The sequence below is a fragment of the Rousettus aegyptiacus genome, unplaced genomic scaffold (genome assembly GCF_014176215.1).
Source record: "Rousettus aegyptiacus isolate mRouAeg1 unplaced genomic scaffold, mRouAeg1.p scaffold_m13_p_1, whole genome shotgun sequence".
In the NCBI taxonomy this organism is placed as follows: Eukaryota; Metazoa; Chordata; class Mammalia; order Chiroptera; family Pteropodidae; genus Rousettus; species Rousettus aegyptiacus.
This window is the reverse complement of record NW_023416284.1, coordinates 185,419,774-185,438,599: the sequence shown is the minus strand read 5'-3', so window position 1 is coordinate 185,438,599 and position 18,826 is coordinate 185,419,774. Positions and strand designations below refer to the sequence as shown.

General features: G+C 52.4%; 1 protein-coding gene across 10 annotated transcripts in view; it reads left to right on the top strand.

The window, feature by feature from the left end:
* Positions 1-18,826, top strand: part of WDR27 (WD repeat domain 27) — a 98,860-nt gene that overhangs the window by 4,342 nt on the left and 75,692 nt on the right. For 8 of the 10 annotated variants that reach the window (XM_016125060.2, XM_036223698.1, XM_036223702.1 and 5 more), the window contains 11 exons: positions 6,199-6,340; positions 7,613-7,737; positions 8,943-9,056; positions 10,077-10,128; positions 11,584-11,654; positions 13,237-13,357; positions 14,305-14,425; positions 15,700-15,806; positions 16,758-16,825; positions 17,017-17,138; positions 17,532-17,614. In XM_016125060.2, the coding sequence (XP_015980546.2) occupies positions 6,199-6,340; positions 7,613-7,737; positions 8,943-9,056; positions 10,077-10,128; positions 11,584-11,654; positions 13,237-13,357; positions 14,305-14,425; positions 15,700-15,806; positions 16,758-16,825; positions 17,017-17,138; positions 17,532-17,614 (1,126 nt within the window). The remainder of the gene's footprint in view (positions 1-6,198; positions 6,341-7,612; positions 7,738-8,942; positions 9,057-10,076; positions 10,129-11,583; positions 11,655-13,236; positions 13,358-14,304; positions 14,426-15,699; positions 15,807-16,757; positions 16,826-17,016; positions 17,139-17,531; positions 17,615-18,826) is intronic. The other 2 variants (XM_036223691.1, XM_036223709.1) reach the window with 2 other exon arrangements.

The window sequence follows — 18,826 nt, the reverse complement described above, 5'->3', positions numbered from 1 at the left end:
TCGGTGTGCAGATTATCTGAGATTATCTTTTCAGATAATTCATTTTACGAATGAATTCATTTTCAGATTATTCATTTTCATTCTCAAGCTTATTTCAAGAGTGATATCATTATTTGAATACTCAATAAAAATAAATTTCTTAGTCCAAAATGAAAAAGTAAATTCTATCAACATGTGTGGTATTTGAATAATTTTTGTCTTCATTTTGGGCTTCAGGAGCTTGAGAACTGTGACTACAGTAGGTAGGAACCAGGAACTTTTTTTAACTTTCAATCTTACTGGCAATCATTTAGCTAATAGCAGCCACCTGTCATTATAAAAGGAAAGCTATATCTTGATTTCCCCCCTGAGTTTAGAGATATGCATTCAGATCGCCAGCTTGAGCTTACTTTTTTCTGTGAACAATAAAATGCTTAGCAAAGTGCGCCACGACATTGAGCGCATGCCGTCGTGGTTCTGCCAAGGCGAGCACAGCCGGGCGGCGCCCCCCTCCCGCCCCACCTTGCTCCCGGCGCCGTCGGTGGGTGTTGCTCACGTTTGAGCTTTGCGTGTGTGGGGTCGCGCTCGATGCGCCCTTTTGTGCCGGTTTCCTTCATTCACCATCATGTCTGTGAGACGCATCTGTACCGTTCATTCCCATCATGTGGACAGACCACACTTTACCCGTTCTGCTGTCGGTGGACGGTTTTTGATTCTGTATTTTGACTGCTGCAAACGTTCTTTAAAATGTCCTTTGGTACACATGTGTGTACAACTGCTTAGTCATAGGGGATTCATATATTTAGTTTAGTGGAGAAAGATAATGCTGAGACTTCCGATTTGTACTCCAAACGGCGTATTCCAGTGGACCCATATCCTCACCTATATATGGTCCTTTTAATTTTAGCCCTTCTGGTGGGAGTGGTGGTATTTAATTGTAATTTGCAATTTCCTGCTGATTTTTGATGGTTAGCACCTTTTTGTACAGTTGTTGGCTATTTAGACATTTTCTCCTTTTAATCTTTGTAAAGGTTGAATATATGATGCATGTGTTCAACATCTTGCCATTTTTCTCTTGGATTATGTCTTTTTCCTGTTGATTTGAAGGAATTCTTTATTCTAAATATAAGCTTTTAGATTAGTTTGCATTTTCAGAGTATTATATAAATGGGATCAGACAGTGTTTACTGTTTTTTGTTTGGCTTTTTTCATTCGGAATAATTATTTTGAGACTTCTCTATATTGCACGTATTGATAGTTCATTCTTTTTATCACTGAGTAATATTCCATTGTATGAATAAGCTACAATTTGTTTATTTGCTTTTCTGTTGGAGGGCATTTAGGTTATTTTTATATTTTATTTAACTATTACAAACAAAGCTGCTGTAAATATTTGCCTGCCTTTTGTTTTATACATTTCAGTTAGGTCACACTAGTTTCTGGTGTTCCTCAAGTCTCCCGCGTCCTCGCGGATTTGTCGTCCGCTTGTTCTGTCAGTTACTGAGTGAGGCATGTTGAAATCTGTGACTCTGCGTGTGACTTTGTCTCCTCCTTTTCCATCAGTGTTATTCCACGTATTCTGAAGCTCTATTATTAAGCATGTAAATGTTTAATATTTTTATGTTCTCTTGACGAATAAACTCCATTAATATTATGACGTTCTTTATCCCTGAAAATATTCCTTGCTTTGAAAGTTTGGCTTCTTTTTATTATTTTTTTTTAATTTAAGGCTTTATGTTTTTAAGGAATAGTTTCAGGTTCACAAAATACTGAGCAGAAGGTACAGAGATTTCCCATACACCTTTTGCTCCCACACATACGCAGTCCCCCCGTTATCTTCACCCCACTGGAGAATGCGTTAGTTACAGTGATGAGCCTACACTGGCACATCGTTGTCGTCCGGAGTTCATGGGCTACCTTAGCTCGCTCTTGCTGTTGGATACTCTGTGGGCCTGGACAAATGTGTAATGAAACGTATGCACCGTTATAGTTTCATGTGGAGAATTTCCACTGCCCTAAAAGTCCTTTTTGCTCCGCCTGCTCATTCCTGCCTACCCTCTGAGAACCCCCGGCAGCCGCTGATCTTTCTCTGGTCTCCATAGCACTGCCTTTCCCAGGCTGTCATATAGTCGGACTCACACAGTATGTAGCCTTTTTGGATGGGCTTCTTTCGCTTAGTAACATGCGTTTAAGGTTCTTCCATGTCTTTTCATGAGCTAGTAGCTCATTTCTTTCTAGCCGAATAACATTCCATCGTCTGGAGGGACCACGGTTTGTTTATCCATCACCTGCCGAGGGGCCTCTTGCTGCTTGCACGTGTTGGCAGTTAAGAATAAGCTGCTGTAAACCTCCATGAGCAAGATTTTGTGTGCGTGTAAGTCTTCAGCTCTTTCGGGTCAATACCAAGGAACACAACTGCTGGATTGCGTGGTAAGAGTATGTTTACTTTATAAATAGAAACCACAGCACTCTCCTGAAGTGGCTGCACCATGTTTCCTTTCTACCAGCAATGGGTCCCCGCCGGCATTAGGTGGTGTCAGTGTTCCAGGCTCAGGCCGTTCTAACAGGTGTGTTGTGGTAGCTCGTCGCTGATTTAATTTCCATTCCCCCCGTGACACGTGAGTGGAGCTTCTTTTCATATGCTTACTTGCTGTCTGTACATTTTCTTTGGTGAGGCGACTTAAGATCTTTTACCCATTTTTAAATCAAGTTGTTTTCTGGCTTTAAGAGTTCTTCGTGTAGTTTGGGTAATAGTCCTTTATCGGATATGTCTTTTGCAAATATTTCTCAATCTGTTGTGTCTTTTTATTCTCTTGATAGTGTCTTTCACAGAGCAGAACATTTTAATTTTAATTAAGTCCAGCTTATCAAGTCTGTCTTTGGTGGATCTTGCCTTCGGTGGATCTAACAATTCATTCCCAAACCTAAGTCATCGAGATTTTCCCCTAGGTTATCTTCTAGGAGTTTACAGTTTTCTCTCTTGAATTACCTTTGCTCCTTTGTGAGAGCTCATTGACTGTGTATGTTGGTCTGCTTCTGGCTCTGTATTTCCTCCCATTGACGTGTCCTGACGAGCGTAGCCTCACAGTGAGCCCTGGAGTCAGGTAGAGGCTGGCAGTCCTCCAATTTCATTGTCGTTCTTTGGGATTGTGTGGCTATTCTGGGTCTTTTGCCTCCATATAAATTTTAGAATTTGTTGACTTTCATTGTGATTGCATTGAATCTACAGATCAAATTGGAAAGAACTGACATCTTGGCATGTCGAGTCTTCCTGTCTGTGAGCGTGGAACATCTGCCGTGCCATTCACTTAGTTCTTCTTTGATTTTTTTCAACAGAATTTTTTAGTTTTCCTTATAGACGTCTTGTACATATTTTGTTAGATTTGTACCTATTTCATTTTTGGGGTGTTAATATAAATGGTGGTATTTTTAAAAAATTTCTTTTGCGTGTGTGCTTTACATTTCAAATTATACTTGTTTCTTGCTGATATATAGGAAAACGATGGACTTTTGTATATTAATTTTGTATTCTGCAACCTTTCTATAATTAATTTTAGGAATTTTTTTTGAAATTCTTTTGGGTTTTCTACATAGACCATTATGTCCTCTGTGGGCAAAGACAGTTTTATTCCTTCCTTCCTAGTCACTTTACCTTTGTGTTTAAAATTTTTTTTTTAGTATTACTGCATTGGCTAAGACTTCACATATGATGTTGAATATGATGTTGAAAAGGAGCAGTGAGAGGGAACATCTTTGCCTTTTTTCTGATCCTAGAGAGGAAGGTTCTAGTCTCTCACCATTAAGTATGTCGGCTGTTAGTATTTTGTAGATATTCTTTATCAAGTTGCAGACATTCCCTTCTATTGTTCACATGCTGAGAGTTTTGATCATGAATCGGTTTTGGATTTTGTCAAATGCTTTTTCTACATCTATTGATGTAATCATGTGATTCTTCTTTTTCCTGTTGTGATGAATTACATTCATTGACTTTCAAATGTTGGACCAATCTTGCATACCTGAAATAAATTCCATGTGGATATGGTGTACAATTTCTTTGATACATATTGGGTTTGACTGGCTAATATTCTATTTTCTTGAGCATATTGGTTTGTAGTTTTCATGTAATATTTCACCTGGTTTTGGTATTAGTGTGATTCTGGCTTCACAGAATGAGTGAGGAAGTAATTCCTCTGTTTCTGAGAGAGACTGTGGAGAATTGGTTTACTTTCTTCCCTAAACATTTGGTAGAATTCACCAGTGAACCCATCTTGGCATGGTGCTTTCTGCTTTGGAAGGTTATTAATTATTGATTTATTTTCTTTAATAGACATAAGCCTGCTCAGATCATCTGTTTCCTTCGCTGCAACATCTAATATGCTGTTGATCCCACTCATTGTATTTTTCATTTGTCATTGTAGTTTTCATCTCGAATTAGATTTAGGTCTTCTTAAAATACATTTAGTGCTTCTGTCTAGCTTCTTGAACACATGGAGTAGGGACTTTTAATGACTTTTAATGTCCTTAACGAGTAATTCTAACCTCTGGATCAGTTCCGGGTTGGTTCCAAGGCCATCTGGATGGTCTCTGGGCGTTTTTCATGGCTTCTTATTTCAGTTGGTTTCCTACTGTATAGTCTTATCTCCTTGAATTCCCAATTACTTTGGATTGGTTGCTGCACGTTATCATGAAAAAAGATACACTGCTGAGTCTGGGGCTCCTGATGGTCTTTGCTTCTCCCGTAGAGAGGTCACGTCCTGCCTGCCTGCTGGCCGAGGGCACTCTGGTCCCAGAGCAACACAATCCAGCCAGGGCTGAGGAGAACGTGAGGGTGGCCGTTGGCGCTCGTGGGGCTCCTCCGTTTCCAGTCTGCCTTTGCTCCTGGGGTCTGACCCTTTGGGTCCCTACTCTCAGCCTAGGGCATGTGGCAGCATGCCCCTTACCCTGTGTGAGAAAGCTGTATTCTTTTTTTAAAGCAGAATTTTATTAAAGTCCATCCATAGTGTTTTAAAGAAAACACAGTGCTCAGCTTTAAGGCCGCCGACTGTTCTCTGAAGTACTTTGTGAGGCAGAATTTTTTGCCCTTCTCCCAAGAACCAGATGAAAGAAGTATCTGTCTATGGCCCTGAAAATGATGCATTCATTTATTTACACCATTTTAGTCCCTGTAGCCTCATAAATACCTCAGCTTTTTAATGGCCTTTAGGGGATTATCAGAAAGTTGCCTTTTGAGCGGTGTCCTCATGGGAGAGGTGGCCTCCAACACTGGCTCCCTTCTCTCGGTCTTCCTCTTCTCTGTGATCGTAATGCTTCGTGTGTAGATTCTGTCCCCTTTTTCTTGCAAATCTCCTCGGGAGCTTGGTACTGAGAACTGGCCTCACGTTTGGTGGTGACCCTCCTGTCAGACGGCCCACTGCCTACTTACTGTCCGCTAGTGAGCACGTCAGCTGTCCACGAGGCATGCCACCCTGGTCTGTCCCGACTGCCTCCTGTCTCCGGCTGTGTTTCCTGTCTCTGCCACCGTCCACCCAGGACTTCAGCCTGTGGCGGCGTGACTGTCTGCTGCCTTCAGGCCCACCTGGGCCGCTGGCGCAGGCCTTCACCGTCTCTCCTGGAGCATGCTGGTCTCCCCATCTCCCTCTCTGGTCTCTCCTGCACGGGCAGCAGTGCCGTGTTCCCGAGAAACGACTGGTCATCGCGTTCCTCTGCTCGTCCATTTTTGCTGGCTTCCGGTTTCCTAGAGTGCCCCCAGAACTCACGGGGCCACCAGGGCGTTCCCACTGCCCGCCTCTCCCAGCTTCCCGTCGCTGCCTGGCTCTCACCCGCAGCTTCGTAAGCGTGCCCGGCCTTCCCAGCCACCTGAACGCGCTCCCGCTGCCCAGGCCTTGCGACTCCCGCCTCCTGCCACGTGCGGCAGAGCTGTCCTCTCCTCTGGCACGTAGTAGATGCAGCACATGGTTGTTTAATAAATAATGAGGAACTGGGAGAACTACCTGCCTCATTTTACTAGTGTGTGTTATTTGCGGTGCTGAGAACAGGAATGTGGTTAACCTGAGAGAACAATGTGGAATCAGACAGGAATTTTAATAAATTAGAAACGAACATATGAAATGAACATCTAAACAATTTAATCCATTTAATTTTTTAGGTTTGAGGTTATATTATTAGGTCCTTTTATTTTGTCTTATATCTATGGTATTTTTGTTTTTTTTAACGTTTTAGCTTCTAATCCTGAGAGGACACCATCAGCCAATTACTGCTGTGGCGTTTGGAAACACAGTGGATCCACTTCTGATCTGTTCTGCGTCAGAAGATTATGTTATAAAGTGGAGCCTAGAAGAATGTAGAGAAAAAGTGCTTCAAGGTAAATATAAATTTAAAATGCATTTTAAAAAAATGTGTGAAGGGAATAACATCCTTAAGTGTGCTTGTTGACATAAGGAGTTTTGGGATCCTGTTTGAGCCCTTCAGCCTAGAAAGCAAAAAACATCAGATTTCAAAATAAAACATGTAAGATTAAAACCTCTGAGCCTAAGAAACCAGCTTCGCATAGCCGAGGTCGGAAGACGTGAGTGGCCCCGTGCCCGCCCTGTATGTGCGGTGCTGGGAACGGCCTTTGGCAGAGGCATCACGTGTGCTTGCGCCTGGGCGCGGAGAGCTGGGCCTGTCTGAAGAGCTGAGGACGAGCCCTTGTGGTGGGAGCCCAGGGAGGGCAGGACGGTTTCATCAGATGGCGTTGAAACTCTAGGGGAGGACCACATCAAGGCATTACGTCGAGGATTCATAGGGTTCCTCTAAAAGCGGCACCAAGTAATTCCAGGCAACAGCCTATATAATAGTTTATCCTCCATCTTAATTTGTAGTATGATTACTCCAGTGACAGCGTTACTGCTGACATATACACACGAGGACATACATACGCACAAATGTAATACACGTGTGCATGCAAACAGACACACGTATATAGTATAATACTTGCACATGCACACATAGTCCACGCATACCTACACACATGCACATACACGATGACAAACTACAAAACACATACATATATGGCACACATGCACACACATGCATGTATATAGTGCACACAGGGAAATGCACAAATGACACATTGCATACATGTACATGTGCATATTATAAACCATACACATGGCACATGCACACACGCATCGTACACATGCACACACATGGCACGTGTATATGGCATGCGCATATGACACACACATGTATATCACACACACAGGCATATACATGCATGGTGCACATGTGCGTGCACACAGCACACACAGGCACACAGCTCACGCGTGCAGTGATGCACTCATGTGTGCACACAGCACATGAGCACAGTACATACATGGCATGCACATTCACACATGTAGCACACAGGCAAGGTGTACAGTACATGCACACATAGCACACGCGCACATGTATACAGTGTAGCGATACACGTACACATTTGTACAGTACACCTAATCGTGCTGGCTCCCGCCAGGGCCGTGGGGTCCCAGCTGACAGCCAGTGGCAGGGGAGAACCCGTCCCCAACAGCCCCAAGTGGAAGGTGGTGGTGTCACAATTATGCTAGTGTTGCCGAGTACCTCTGGCGACCACACTGACAGCTGGACCTCTCCCTAGGGTCACCTCCTCGAGGGATCATCGTGGGCGCCCTGCTGGGGAAGGTGCGGTATTTACGGTTCAGTCCAGACGACCGTGTTGCTGCCGTGTGCGCTGGAAATAAAATATTCATGCTGGATGTGGAGGTCAGATTTAGCCCAAGTGCAGTTTAGGGGTGCAGAGCTGGTAAGGCCTCGCAGGTGCTCGGTTCCCACCTGCGTCTTCTCAATAGCATTTTTAATTGGGTGAACTTTTGTAAACATGTTAGGGGAAATGACTGAAAACGTATTTTTATCTTGCAATTGGAAAGCCACTGGAATCAGATACTGCTGTTCTATGTATCATGAAACCTTTGCCTGAAATCTGGGTATCAGGGTTGACTGTAAACAAACATGTTCAATTCGACGCTCGTTCCTGACGGTCTCTTGCTTTAGTGATCACTTTAAGACTTAGCGTGGTCCTTCTGTTTATCCCTTTTAATCAAAATTTGTTTTCCATCAGGAATTGGGCTTTTCTCACTGATTTCTTAATCAGGATTAGTTTAAGTAAATGGGTTGCCACTTCTACCTCCTGTGATTTTCGAATCTCATATTTGACTGTGAAATGGCATTTTGGAAAAAAAAAAAAATTGCACCAGGTGTCAGCAAGCAGGAGGTGCTGGCTTTCTGTTCCTTTGGATTCGTGGTCTGCTTGAGACGTGCTGTGGAGACAGAGGATCCAGGGCCTGGATACAGTTAGCAAAGCTGTTTGCCTGCGAGGAATCTTCTTGCCACATCCACGTTAAAAGATTTGGGATAAGGATGTTAGGCATGAACTCTTAACTGATGATTACCTGGCACTGTGTCCAGTGTGTGCTCCGCAGTTTGGGGCAGAGTGCACATCTGTCTTTGAACACTCGTTGGCTCACACTAATTGTGGAACTGAGGCTCACATGTGGAAAGGCTGCTGTCATCTGTGACATCCCAAACAGATAGGGAAGGTGTCCTCGGATTATCTGGGGTCCTCGAGACTTGTCCTGTGCAGTACCGGGGAAAGCCTCACGGACCTGTTGGCGTTTGAGCTACTATTTACAGTTTTGTCAGAAGTTGCGTGCCTCAGGCTCGTGGAAGGTTGGCCTTGGCTGGTTTTTCTCTTCTAAAGTCACTGCTCTTGTAGCCCAGGAACGCTTTTGCTCCCCTTACCTCGATTGTCTGAATTTTAACTTCTAGGTTTAAGTATAGATAGTGTCAAATTTGGAAGGGGGAATCATGTCACGCAGAGTTTAACTGAAATGTTTTTGTGAGAAGCGTATAACTTCTTGATACTAATGACCAGAACACACGCTTACTGATCTTCCCTCACGAACCCCCAGAGTCAGTCTACACTCACTGAGCTGGAGGGGCACCAGGGCCCCGTGACTGCAGCGGAGTTTTGCTCTTGGCAAGCTCACGTCATCATCTCGGTGTCTGAGGACAGAAGCTTCAAGGTAAGGCGCCGGGCATGCCAGCGCTTGTAGGTGAAACAGGTGCTTTAAGGGGCATCGTGAACACACGTGCGCCACGCCTTTTGGTTTGTGGCCACTGGGGTGCCTGTCACTCTGTTCCCACCACGTCCTGCATGATGGCTGCCGCCCTGACTTCCGCCAGAAGCTTGGCGGGGTCAGCGGCGGTGGGGAGGCTCGCGGCGCCATCTTGTCCCGACAGGGCCAGGAGGCTGGAGTGGCCGGCGGTCGGCTCCTCGAATGCCGCGCCCGGGCGACCAGAGCCACCCCGTCTCCGTGCGCGCCTCCCAGTGTCGGAGGGGCCGGTCAGAAGCCGCTGGGGCTGGGGGCGCCATACGTGACCATGCCGGCCCAGGTCCCGCCGACTCCAGGCGAGCGGCGTTAGCATTACCGCTCACGGACAGAGCGAGGCTCCACCGCCACCGCCACGAGTGACAGGGGCGCCGAGGCCAGCCCTGCGTCTGCAGGGGGCGGACGGCACGTGTCGCGTCTGGGATTCCCGCCCGCGAGGCCCGCGAGACGTCGCTTCCCGTCTGGAGACGTTGCTTCGCGTGGGGAGACGACGTCACTTCCTGTCGGAGCGCGTCACTTCCTGTCACGTGCGCCGGCGCCGCGGCCCCCTGGTCACAGCCCACGGTGGCCGTGCGGAGCTTGCGCGCATCGGCTCGGCACCCCCGAGGGCCGAAGGGGGCGACGCCTGAGAAGCGCTAGGCCGCCCTGTCGCACAGCGGCTGGCGCGCCAGAGGGCGCAGCGCGCACCTGTCTCCGAAATGCTGGCGACCAGCCGGGCCGGGCCCGCGCCCCGGTGGTCATCGCTGGGCGGCGGCCGTTCCCCGCGACTCCGGCGTCCCGCGTGGCGTGCGTGCGGTTCCGTTACACCTGCTTTTGATGTTCTCAAAGTCCGTGCGCTACATTAGTTCGTGATCCGGTAGAGCGTTAGCCCCACCGTAGCGATGACGGCAAAGTTTTTCCCTCTTCTGAGGACACGTGTCTGTCTGTCCGAAGGTTTGGGACCATCGTCTGGGATCACTAATGTACAGCTCATCGGTGTTGGCAGGTAACTTGCACGTCCACGTATTTTCTGTCAGGCTGCGAGGCGCCGGGGTCCCCGGTGTGTGATTCCACAGGTGGAGCTGTGACTCTCCAGGGTCTGAGCGTCTGTCCCCCATCAACAGCTGTTTCGCTCCCACCTGCGCCCTGACAGGATTCGCTTAGTTAACTCTCTCGAAGTTGTAACTTAAAACATAAGCATATGCTTGGAGTCTGAGGCTTTCCATTGGTTAGATAGGAAGTGTGTGGTGGCCCCAAGGACAGTGCCCGCAACCTCTGCTGTCCTGGTTAAGGCATGCAGGTGCGACTCTGTCGCCCAGGGGTGCGGTTGGGACACAGCAGCAGGCCTCGACTCAGTTGATCAGCAGAAGCCATCTGTACAGCTTTTGCGTCCCTGGGTCATTCACCCTCCCCTCAGATGGTCTCTTTGGTGCCAAGTGACACCCCCATAGGACCACATATAGGGTTGAGAAGGTGAGTGCAAGTGCAGGTCCCCACAGAGCTTGTGGTATCAAGGGGCCAGTCAGCATGTGCAGGCAGCACTCCCCAAATCTGTCACCCGTGACCTCCCATGCAGGGTCCCCCCAGGGCCTCACGTGACTGGTTTTCGCGAGTCCCTTGTGTACCTCTTGTGTGCATATCCTAGTTTATGTGGAGAAGAACAATCGAAAATTAGTATAAGATGGTTCCTTTGTTGTGATGAGTAACATGAAAGTACACCTCGAAGAACATTGAGATACCTGCGGCCTGGTACAGTTACTATTATATTTCCCAAAAGATTGAAAATTTTTCCTGAAATGAATTTATCCATGTGTAGAATATGATATTTTAACAACTCGAATACATTGACCAATCTCAGGGATAAAGCACATTTCTTGGAATTATGTTGAAATTGTTTTCTTAAACTAATTATGTGGAATTATCAATTAACTGTCAGGAAGATAATTACAAACTTGAATTTGGTGTCGTTTATAGTTTTTAGGCCATGCAGTGTTTTAAATGTCCATTTAGCATAATTCTTTTAAATTCTGGACAATTTGGATTTAGAATAAGTTTTAAATGAAATGACATCACAGGCAACAAGAAGTCTGTTTAATTGCTGTTTTCATCACTAATTTCACAATTTCGTCATTCCTGGCTCACTTAAGAGTTGTTCTGTTGAAAGTTTAAATGCTTGTGGGATACAGCGCTGTTCTCGCTGTGGTTAGAACGCTGCCAGGAGTCAGTGACTCGGGGATGGCCCGAAAGGATGCGGGGCAGACGTGCGACCCGTCCAGCCGGCGGGGGCCCATGCTGTCCCTGTGCTCGTCCGCGGGTGGGCCCCTCTGCCCGCACTCATGCAGCTCTCCAGCGCGGTGCCCACGGTTTCTGCTTCCTGTGAAGAAGGTATTTTGGGATAGTTTAAACTTCACTGAAAGAAATGTGATTCTCAGTTCGAATTGTGTCCGTGTTCTGCCCCTAGCGTCCCCTCTCCTGAGTCTCTTCGTGGATGGAAGGAGTCAGCAGCTCGTCACCGGGTGCGCCGCGGGCCAGGTAAGGGCGCCGTGGTTTCCAGGCGTCCTGTGGCCGAGTGGACATCTGCACGGAGGTCTTAGCTTCGCTGTCACCTCGCGTTCCCTGTGGCGCGAAGGCACCGGTGGCCGCGGCGGTGGAGACCCTCCCCCAGAGGCGCCGCAGCCTGGGGTCTCTCCTTTGCCGGGGCCTCCCGGCGGGGGCGCCAGGTCCCTGTGCGTCCCGAAAGCGCCGGCCAGAAGCATCACCGTTAGTGTCGGCGGGATCTGTTTTGAACATTTTGAAGACACTTGATCTTTTTCAAAACTTAGATTTTTAGGTGAACGATTTAGGTTTACTTCACAAAGTATGGATAGTATTCTCTTTTGAAAAGTCGCTGTGGGTGTAGTTTGGGAAGGGCACTGCATCTGGAATAACCCGGGTCTGTTCTCTGGTGAGTCTCCTCTACTTTCACCCAGAACACTTTGCTTCTGACACTCTGGTCACCAAACGTGAGGGTTGTGCCCACGGGAAGTCATTCTCCATGACACCAGCCAGCCGGGCGTCCCACAGTGTAACTCAGTGCTGAGCTGTCTGGTGGAGAAAGTGTCAGACCCCACGGTGAGTCTCCTTCCCCCGAGACTGCCACCGCCTCAGACGCCAGTGCCACGGCCTAGGCCCCCAGGTCACTTGGCTGCATGTCACAGGTCCCACAGCCCCCTCCGCGGGTTCAGTTAATTTGCCGCAGCGGCTCAGAGCTCGGGAGACGCTTGCCATATTGATCAGGTCACGGTACAGCGGAGGGTGTGATAAACAGTGCAGGCCACAGCCGGATGAAGACAGGCCTGGGGGGCGTCACCTGCCGGGACTCGGATGTGTCCCCAGCCCCAAAGCTCTCTGGACCCCATACTTGGGGATTTCACGGGGCTCCATCATACAGGCGAAGTTGATGAACTCACCGTCCGTTTTAACTGAGCCGTCTCCAGCGCCTGTCCCCTCCTAGGGGGCCAGGCTGGGGGGTGACGGTCCCACTCTCTGATCGCCATGTGCCTTCTCTGGCCCCATTCTTAGGTTATGTGAGGACTCTGCACTAGTCACCTTATTCACATAACAAAAGACATCTTTGTGGTGCTTGTCACCTGACTCCCAAGTGTATTAGTTGCCCTTTGTCAGGCATAGGGACAAGGGCCGAATGAATTTCTCATTACAAGTCAGGGCGTCACAGGTGCGTTTCGTAAGTTAAAATGGTTTTTTCTGACGGCGTCTGCTGTGCCCCCCGTGTCGTCTCCCATGATGCGTGAGGTGCACCCCTGGTGTGTTTAGGGAGACGGGTGGCGGTGAGGGCACCGTCCCCGCGGGCGGCCTGTGCCGTGGGGACTGGGCGACAGGAGTGTCCCCGCCCACAGGCAGCGCGCTCGGCCCACGTGCTGTGGAGGCGCTCGAGGGTGGGGTGCGGAGGGACGGGACGGACCTGACCATGGGCGTCGGGGCCCGGAGGAGGGTCGCTGGGCCCACACGGGCCCGGCCCCCGGCCCGCCTGCTCGCGGCCCGTTCCCTCGGGTGGCTCCTGCCGCCTCTGCGCCTGGGCTGCCGCCGACCGAGTCCGCATGCGTCTGCCTTCCAGCTGTGGATCTTCAGTGTGGTCGAAGGACACCATTATCGCTGTGTGACACACGTTGACCTGAGGAAACAGGGAGAGAGCTTCTTCACCAGGAGGGCTGGGTCGCACCGGTGCCGCCCGCTAGGTAGGGCACCGAGAGCCTCCCACTGCCCAGGCCCACCGTGCTCCCCAGGCAGCTCGGCACGGCCCTGTGTTCGCTGCGGGGGGCTGTGGGGATCCCTCCCGACCAGGAAGCCCTAGTCGTGACCTTAGACATCTGCCGGGCCCCAGGCGGGCCTCGTGAGGGGACAGGTGGGGGCGGCCGAGGGCGCCCCTGTGCAGGGGGCCTCGTGGGCAGCGCCTGGGGGGGCATATCGCGGCCCTGGGGGTCCGGGCTCGGTACGCCCTACACATCGCGGACTCGCCCCTGGGCGGCGCTGCTGGCGCCCTCTGCCCAGCGCCTCCGCCCGGCCACAGCGCACCCCGTCCCCGTGCGCCCTCACGCCTGCCCCGTGGGCTGGAGGAGCCGACGTGCTGGGAAAGTGCCGATTCCGCTTCCTGCTGCGGCCAGTGGCTCGGAGCCGCACGCAGCCCCCGGCCCTCGTGCCGCAGCAGGCGCCTCTGCTGCCCTCCGGTGTGTCCTCACTGTTACTCTTTTAGTTTAGTTTCCGTTTTTTTTTTTTCTTTTTCTTTTTTTTTTTTGCAGGTAGTTTTAAGCCATTTCTTTTCAAAGTAGTTCAGAAATTTCCTTTATCTAATATATCCATTTTTTTCTAACGTTTTATGTCTTGGCTTTCATATTTCTCATATAAGTCCCATTAGCTGTGAAGTACCCTCAGACCCGCTGTGGGGACCGGAGGTGAACCCGTCCCAGCCGCCAGCCCCTCCTCCCCCTTTGTGCTTCTGTCCCCGAAACGCCCTCCCCCGCCCCACGGGCCCCTGGTCTGTGTTTTATCTCTAACCTTGTTCTTTTTACGATGTGTGAGCCCGAGGCAGGCCTGAGCGACTGTAGCCACAGCACCGCCCACAGCTCCCGGTGTGGCCGTTGGCCTGTGGCCTCGCTGACCAGGCGATCGGTACTTCTGTGCCTAGGGGAGAGCCAGCTTCCCTCCGCAAGTGACCTGGACCACGGGGACAGCTCCGAAGTGGCGCTGCCCGTCCTGGGCCTGGCGCCCTGTGACCTTTCACTCGCCCTGCATCCTGAGTGTGCTTCGTAAGTGTGAGGAACTCGGCCGGCGCCACGCGAAGACGGCCTCTTAAATTAGGGTTATTCTCATTAGAAGGATGAAAGTGAACCCGAATCATTTCAGTCCAGTTGAGTAATGATGACTGTAAGTGTTCTTGAGATCACATATTTTAAATCTTAAAGTTGGTGGGTTTGGTCAGTTCTTTGTGAATCTTTTAATAACAGAAATGAGATGATTTTCATTTTGCTCACCAAAATCTAGGTGGATCTTGACCTCTGTATCAGGGTAAAGGGGAGCTGTAGTCGTACCTCATTCTCAACCCGCCTCCATTCTGCCCCGTGTTATACATTTAAAGTTGACCCCAGATGGGTTTTATTTGTCTCCGTGTTTGGCAATGTAAGGAAGCCACTGTTAAACCGTGGTTAAGGGCTACGTGGGGGTTGTATTTGCCTGTGTCCTGCAGAGCGTGGAGGCTCTAGAGCTGGCTAAAGACTGGTCCCCTGGCGAGCGTTGGGGAGGGGAAGCCGAGGAGCCTGTGTGACGGCCTGGCCAGCTGTGCGGCCGAGCTCCCGCACGGGTCTGAGGCGCACGGCCCGCATCTGCTAGAGCAGCGGCCGTGACTGGAGGGTGCACAGGGCCCTCGGGATCTGATTCCTGTTTAAGACCAGCCACTTGGCCCACCTGTGGTCTGGCATCGCAGGGCAGTCAGAACTGTCGGAAGCGGCAGGTGACGATGAGGCTGCTGTCGGGGTGACAGGCAGGGGTCTGGCATTTCCGGGATGAGGCTCGTTAATCGGTGGAGAGACTTTCACGTGGTCTGTGAGGTGGAAGCAGCGGCAGCCGCAGGCCGGTGCCTGCCTCGTGAGCTGCGCTTCGGGGGCGGCCTCCTCCTGAGCGCGCAGCTTGCCGGCCGCGCCGCCTGGCGCCATCTTTCGGGGCAGTGGTCGTGACGGCACCGAGCCCCACACGGGGACACCTGCCTGTGCGGTGTCTTGCGGAAGACGTGGCACCACCCTCTTGTGACCACAGGGGAAATGACCACGTTGTGGATCAGAGTCGAGTTGGGACCAGGCTGTGGGGAGCGGGCGCCTGGGAAGCCCGTTTCGCTGCGGCCTGGTGGCGGCGACCACAGCCCGGGTGCGGGGCGGCAGCCCCCGCGACAGCATCAGGGCTGCTCCGGTGTCACCGCGGTCACGCGCCGCGTCGCTCCCCTCGGGGACTGGCGCGGCGCTCAGCGGCAGCCGTGGGAGTGAAGGTCACCGCAAGGTCGGTGCAGTGACCTTTTCTTTTCCCTTTAAAGGTGCCTGTCTCCTGAGAACACCAGCTGCTTGTGGATCGGGAGCTCGGCGGGTTTGTTCGTGTTTAACTTGGCGAACTTCGAGTTCGAAGCCGTCCTCCTCTTCAGGGGTAAGGTCCAGCCGCGGTCGGGGCCCCCGATGGAAGGTGCATGTAACTTCGGTGCTTTTAGCTGCTGGGGGCACTTGGAGTGTCAGGGCAGAAGGCCCGTCGTCTGAATTTGAGGACAGTGCCTCAGCCACTAGTGGTAGGTGGCCTGCCCTCCGCAGGTTCCTAGGCCACCAGTGTGTGCCCGAGCCCCAGGGGCGCGTGTCTGGTTCCGCTCCGAGCTCTGGGTGGCCGCCCCAGCTTGCGGGCCTCCCCGAGGCTGCTCCCCATCCCGCCGTCCTCCTCTCCCACCTCTGTGGGCCGCCCCTGCCCCTCCAGGCGCCAGTGTCCCGAGGCTCCTGTCGAGGGCCCCTCACTTGTCACTGTGTCCCACCGCAGGCTTGGCGCTGGGGCTGCACAGCCTCGCCAGGCGGTCGCGGACGCGCTCTGCTTTCCAGCCCTGGCCCTGTCCTCGCGCTGCCACCTGTCTGTCCCCACAGCTCCCTCAGCCCCACCGCCGGGAGCCTCCGCGCCCTCCGCGGGAAGGGGCCCGCCTCTCTGTCTCTGTCCCGCCCCTGGGAAGGGGCCTGAGTCTCTGTCCCGCCCCTGGGAAGGCGCCCTGCTCTGTCCCCACCCCCGCATTCCTCCCCCGGGAGAACGGCCCAGCTCCCTTGGTGCTTGTTTTCCGTGAAGCTCCCCTGGGAGAGGCGCCAGTTCTGGTGATGGCGCGGGTGTCAGGACGCCTCCCTGAACCCTCCGGGCAGCTGCTGGCCGCGGGGCGGGGCCGCGTCTCTCCCCGGCCTCAGCGGGCCGCCCGTGCCGTCCCTGGGGCAGCGTGGTGTCCGCCGAGCGGCACCGGCGTTGGGCCCTGTCCTGGCCCTGTGCCGTCGCAGCCCCAGCGGGCGGCGTGCCGTGTGGTCAGGAACGTTCCCTCCCTCACGCCTTCCTCCTCGCTGCTCGCTTCCATTTCCTAAGATTTCCGGAGCCTCAGCATCCAGGTCGCTGGGTCCTGCGCCGTGGCGAGCGAGGCTGGTGGCGATGAGGTCAGTCGGGCCCGCGCGCGCCGGCGGCCCGGGCTGCGCTCGGGAAGGTTCCCACGGGTCCCGGGGCGTGCGGCCACCCCCGGCAGCAGCGCGGCCGCTCACGCGCCACCTCGTGCGGGCCCGGTGCTGCGGGGGGTGGGGGGGGCGCGGCGACCTGTCGACCGGCCGTCCTGCCGTGACCTGCCCCGCAGGCGGCCTGTGTGCTCACCTCCCTGTTCGGGAACGAGGTCGCCGTGCTGGAGGTCAGCGTCCCCGCTCTGCTGCGGTCGTGGCGGCGCCCCGCCCCGGGGCAGCCCCTCTCGGTGCTGCCCAGGTGAGTCTGCCAGGCGGGGACCTGCGCGCCCATTGCCAGCTGGCAGAGGCCAGGTTCTTTTTTGTCTTAATAAAAGTCAAGTTTAGTGAACTCCCGAATACTCCGACCTCATTTGGGAGAGCTTCCCGCTCGCGCCTTGCCTCCCTCTTGTTCAGAACTACGTGGCTCACGGTTTATTTTAACGCGAAACACTCTTTGGGATAGTAGGTTACAAAGCAGTACGTTTATTAAAAATACAAATTTATTTCCTAGACGGATAGTTTAAGCTTGATAGTCGTCCTCACTTCGAAACACTATTCGTAGCCGCATGAGCGGACCCTTTGTAACCGTCCTCAGCGCGTGTTTTGTTGAAATAGCCCCGTCACGCAGCACAGTCTTCTGCGTTTATTTTAGCTCCTGTGTCGTGTCGACTTCTCCGCTGTATTTCAGAATTATTGAGGAAAAAAGCGCCAAGCCAGTTCGTCAGAAACAGTCTGGTTAGTATAACACATGCTGGACTAGCACCGAGGTGGCCCGCTCCCTCAGCCGCCGTCGCCTCGGCGTTGCCGCGTGGCTGAGGGTCCGCGTCCGTCAGGGGGACCCTGCTCCCTGCCTGCTCTGCTCCTCCCCCACGCTCCCCCTCACGCGTCGTTTCGCAGTGGGGCGCGTGCTGCACCTTGCTTCCCTGCGCGGGGTACGAGCCGTAGGGATTCGGTGATACTTCAAAACACGGGCGGTGGTTGTCCAGTGGCCTGTGCGGCCGTGCGCACGGTGGACACTCAGAGCTACGTGTCACGGGGCGGCTGTTCTCGTTTCTCTGTGCTGGAGAACTTCAAGCAAGTCCCGGGCGTGGTGTCATTGTACCCCACACGCTCCGGGCGCGTTTCTAAACACGTGGCCGTTTCCTTCCTGGCCACGATGCCATCGCGTCAAAGCCGACAACAGTTGTGTGGTACCTCGTATTAGCCAGGCCACAATAAATTGTTCTCAAAGGTATGTTCTCATGGTTTTGTTTTAAGCAGTGTCCAAATCCACATGTTGCTTTTTACAAAAAAATACTTTAAAAATTAGCTTGCGTTGGCAACGACTTATTCTCTTCAGCGACCGACCCGGCCCTTATCAGCCTTGTTAATCCTCTCACTGACCTGATTGAAAACAGTGCGTGAGCTCGGCTGCCTGTCACCTCCTCCCTCGCTTCCCGCCTCTCAGCCTCTCCTGTCACGCCACGTCACACATGACACCACGTCACACATGACACCACATCACACATGATACCACGTCACACATGACACCACGTCACACATGACACCACGTCACACATGACACCACATCACACATGCACGCCACGTCACGTTGCCTGTGAAATGGCCACGTCGTACGCATCACACCCGTGGCCTTTTACTCAGGAAACCAGAGCGCTTTTTCAGGTGCCAGGGCTCGGTCTAGAGCTGGGGATAGGGTTTTAAGCAAAATGGAGAGACCCCTGGAGCCGACACTCTAGTGGGGGATCAGGCACAGGTGACGGGTCGCCAAAGACCGGTCGTTGCAGTGATGACAGCTCTGGGGGGCCTTCCCTCCTAGGGCTTAGAGGTCACAACACAGGGGGACCTGGTGGGGTTCGAGGAAGACAGCTTTGGGAGGGCCGGGCCGCCAGCGGGGTCACGGCGAGGGGGCCCCGGAGGGCGCTGGGTGCGCAGGGGCAGGCGGGG